Raw genomic sequence first — 4,432 nt, forward strand, 5'->3', positions numbered from 1 at the left:
CAAACGTTTGATTGGTACTGTAATAAACATTGCTTTGTGTTTGTTTTGTGAAATCAACTTTGCCTATCCATCTTTTTAATGTCCTGCTGTACTGTATGAGCATATGAAATCAGAATGTGCTGTGTCAGAGGAATTGCCTTAACCATATCACCAAGCCTCTGTCAGCTCTGACAGACCTGCAGAGTGAAAGAGGGATGGAGAGAAAGACAGAGAGTGACAAAGAAAGAAAGAAAGAAAGAAAGAAAGAAAGAAAGAAAGAAAGAAAGAAAGAAAGAGGGAGTCAAATAGCTCTTAAGTGGGCGGGCTCTCATAATGGACGGCAGAGAGATTAAAGTAGATGTCACACGTCAAAATTTGATGGATGACCCTATGTGAACCTATGTGACCGCTATGTGAACCTAAGGGGCTGCCTGTCAGGACATCCTGATGGTTAGGTGGGGGTCTTTGGGTAAGGGTCCAGTTGTCAGGTCAACCGGTAATGATTTATGACCCAAGCCTGATTTATGACCCTATGTAATGATTTATGACCCTATGTCATGTAGAAGGGTGCATGTCAATATTTGGGTTTCAGGTCAGGACATCGTGGTGGTTAGGGGGGTAGGGTTGAGTAAGTGACCAGGTGTCAGGTCAACCTGTTTCTCACGGTTTGGGGGTGGTTAATGCCCCTTATAAAGCGGCTGAACAATACCTGTTTAAGCCTGTACATGATAACCCCCCTGAATATTAAACAAAAATGACACCTATGCCAATTTTAGGGATGTTATGCACGGCTTGTCATGAACCCAGTGACCAAAGCCTTGAAAAAGTTCTGTGTGAAGCTCCAGAATGTTTTAAAGGATTTTTGGGTACGAGTGAGGGCCACATGTCTTACATATTCCACCCGGAGGATTCTACGGTAAAGATATTCACAGACAGTGGACCCAAACCCCTTTATCAGGCAAAACCTGGGAGTTTTCCCCCGGCTCTGGGGATGAGAGAATGGCTAAACATCAGGCTGGCGCTTTGTAAAATTGAACAGGTCCTGAGTGGTACAAATGTGCCAGGATATGCTTTGGAAGAACAGGTCTGCGGCCGCAGTGATCTCAAGGCTCTAAGAATTGCTTCAATGGACTATAGCCCTGACAACAAAGTGACAATTTTAGCCTGTGACCTTTATGATAAGTCTAATGCTACAAAGTCTGTCAATTCTCCTGTAGCTTCCAGAGCACGCAAACATGTAAACTTTTTTATTCCTGTGTTTAGTTTTAAATGGGTGGATTATCCAATTTTCATAACCCTTATGAATAAGCTGGACATTCTCTTCCAAAATGGTGAACAGTTACAGCGCTGGGCGAGGCTTTCCTTGAGACAGAGTCAAGACCAAAAGGCCAGACGTCGGATCTACCCCTGGAGTGAAAACTTACCAAGTGTTGCTGAGCCTGGCAAGAGATCCCGGCATTTTGATGACCAACTGGACACTGACAATGGGGGGTGGTTGCATCAGATCCCTGGATCTGTAAGAACGGCATTGTAAAATACCTTAATAATGTAAGGCTATAAAATGTATGTACTAAATATTTTGAATGAAATAAATGGTTTTAAAATCAGAATCTCACCATGTCATGAACTCTCGCGTTTGTTCACTCTTAGCGCAGTCTGTCCCTGAGAAAAAAAGAAAAAAAAAACTTGCGGAAAAAGCCATGTGCGCGTGTGTGTGCGGGAGTGTGCTGTAGTGGCTGTGTGTGTGTTTCAAAAACAGAGAAAAAGGGCGGGGTGTTTGTTAAAAAAATACCCTTGCATCTGCGCTCAAGGCTCTCTCTCTCTCTCTCTCTATGCCTGGTGGGTCGTTTGAAACCAAGGTTTACACTATCCTGCAAAACAGATGCCTACCCCCTCAACAATAATATTGTGTCTTAAGCCTCCTAAACACAAAGTCCTTTCAAAAACTATTTTTTAGGTGGGCTAAAAAATCATTCATCCCAGCGATGTCGAGACCACCCCACCCCTGCATCTAGGTGCTAGCACCCCGGAGATTTTAGAATATCCAAAAGGATCCTAATGTTTAGACACCCCCAATACCATGTGTTTGAAATGTGTCAAATATATCTTGGGAGGGGTATAGCGCGAAAAAATACGACACCACGCGAGTCATACGGCTACAAAAGCTAAGCAAAACAGGTCCCCCTGTTAGCTTCGTTTTCGCGCATTTACCCTACAGCATTCCCCCAGGAATAGTTATCGGACGGACCCCGTTAAAAAAGATCATCTGGTAAAAACCCTCCTCATGGATATTTCTCAAGGTTAGTTCTTGAAATAAATATTTACATATGCTATATATTAGATTTGTTTGTTCTTGGGAATTGTTTGAAAACGTTGTATGTTATAGAAATATTAAACAGGCCTTAGGGCCCGGATTCTTAACGTATAAAATGTCAATATTAGCTAAAATGATTAGAGCTTTAATATTATCTAATGTTTTTTTAGATTCTCAAACCTTCACTCAGATTCTCCGAGATATAACTGAACTCGAACCGGCCGTAGGGTCTCCGGAACAAATTGTTTACATCCCAACGCCGACCCTGAATTGTAGTAAGTAAGATTCAAGAATTCCGTAAGAATATTTATACCTTAAAAACAAAAAGTGTAGGCATCTTATATTAAAAGTTATTTTATGTGTTTACAGCTGAAATACATCCTAGAACGGGTGCCATAGGGAGTCTACACGGTTTCTGTGAAGGATATGCCTACGAGACAATTGTGCCCTACTCCCAGGATGTATTTACACACAAGCCGCAAACAGAGACTTTAAACGGCCTGTCAACTCCCCTGACCCAGGACCGTTGGACGCCCCCTATTAAACACCAACGGACAATCAGGGCCCAGATCCACAGGTCCGCTTCACCCGAACAATACTACTGGGAGGGTATTCACGAGACAGCGTTACAAGGACAAGGTATGAATCAATTATCATTTATATATATATTTTATTTTTATGCCTGAATATGTTTAAACAGGGACTAATGGTGTTTTTTTTTTTTTTACTTTCAGGCTCACAAGCTACAGACCAGGCAGATGCTATAATTAGGGTTGCCCAAAGACATGTTCCCGAGTTCTCAGAGCTTCTTCAGAACAGCCCTCTTCAAAAAAGCCGAGGTATTTAATTAATGTATTGTTAATATATAGGCTTATATCTGAAATGTATTTTACATTTTTATCAAACATATTTTAGGGTTAATAACCTATTTTTCTGTATGTATTATTTTTTAATGCAGACTCCTCGCCGGCTTATAAAGACATCCAAGAAGCTACACATCTAGATCCCGAAGAGGCGCCAAAGACCCCAGTCACCAGAACAGCGAAGCCTGATGATTTCAAAGTTTTAAATGACATTTCTGAGGTAGACGATTTGATGTTCTGTGAAGTGGCCAACCTTATTGAAGCGGCCAATTCTGGTGGGGCAACAGCCTCTTGTGAAATAGACCAAGCCGTGCTTTTCAAGGCTTTTACACAGGGTTTAAAATCACGAAAGGCTTTACTTCAACGTCGTATGGGTATTCTATTCGAACATCAATACAATCAGGATGTGTCATTCTGGCGTAGAGAGCTTCCCCGCATGTTAAACAACAGTAGGGTTAAAACAAGCAAATACCTCCGTTAAAAAACACATATGTAAAAAAAAAAAACACAAGCACACACATCCTTAAGTAGAGAAATGGCGCCCCCTATAGACCTAAGCGAGACAATTGAAACCCTCTTAGCGGAAATCCCTACAGAGCTCCAAGATATAATTAACCATATGAATGATTCTGGGCTAATTGACATAGGGGCTATAGATGAAAACCTATTATCCCAGATTCCCTCCGAACTCATTGAAATTATTACACGTATGAATGAGTCAGGGTCTGCAGATGAAAACAGGTTATCACAGATACCCGAATCAATCATATCTTTAATTACCCAGATGAACGAGAGCCCAAGGTTTAATTCTGCACCCCCTACACCTCTAAGCCATCCTTTAACACCCTTGTTCGAAGAGGAAACCCAATACGATGTTTTTGAACAGCTGAACAAATGTCTATCAAATCTGGAGCGGGAAGGTCTTGATCACAATGTACAGAACGAAAGCCCTAGGTTTAATTCTGCACCACCTACACCTCTAAGCCAGCCTTTAACACCCATGTCTGAAGAGTCTGAAACCCAATACGATGTTTTTGAACAGTTGGACAATTGTCTAGCAAATCAGGATGGGGATGGTCTTGATCGCAGTGAACATGTTTTGTATCGAAATAAATTCCACAATATTGAGGTTCGACAGTTTTTCAATTTCGCATGGGGGGGTCAGATTCGGGAATATGCTGTGTTTTACGTAATGCTTATGGACACTTTGAATGAACTGGTAGATAGAGTTAGAGCTTATAGCCAACCAAGGGATACCTTACAGTTGGAAATTTTT

At 41.5% G+C, this 4,432-nt stretch overlaps 1 protein-coding gene across 1 annotated transcript; it reads left to right on the top strand.

The window, feature by feature from the left end:
- Nucleotides 1-2,275: 2,275 nt before the first annotated feature.
- LOC120053489 lies at nt 2,276-4,172 on the top strand. Its single transcript, XM_039000616.1, has 4 exons — nt 2,276-2,568; nt 2,663-2,932; nt 3,028-3,132; nt 3,252-4,172. The coding sequence occupies exons 1-4, from the start codon at nt 2,307-2,309 to the stop codon at nt 3,635-3,637; spliced, it is 1,023 nt and encodes a 340-aa protein (XP_038856544.1). The 5' UTR covers nt 2,276-2,306; the 3' UTR covers nt 3,638-4,172.
- Nucleotides 4,173-4,432: the final 260 nt, after the last annotated feature.

This window comes from Salvelinus namaycush, chromosome 9 (genome assembly GCF_016432855.1).
Source record: "Salvelinus namaycush isolate Seneca chromosome 9, SaNama_1.0, whole genome shotgun sequence".
Classification (NCBI taxonomy): Eukaryota; Metazoa; Chordata; class Actinopteri; order Salmoniformes; family Salmonidae; genus Salvelinus; species Salvelinus namaycush.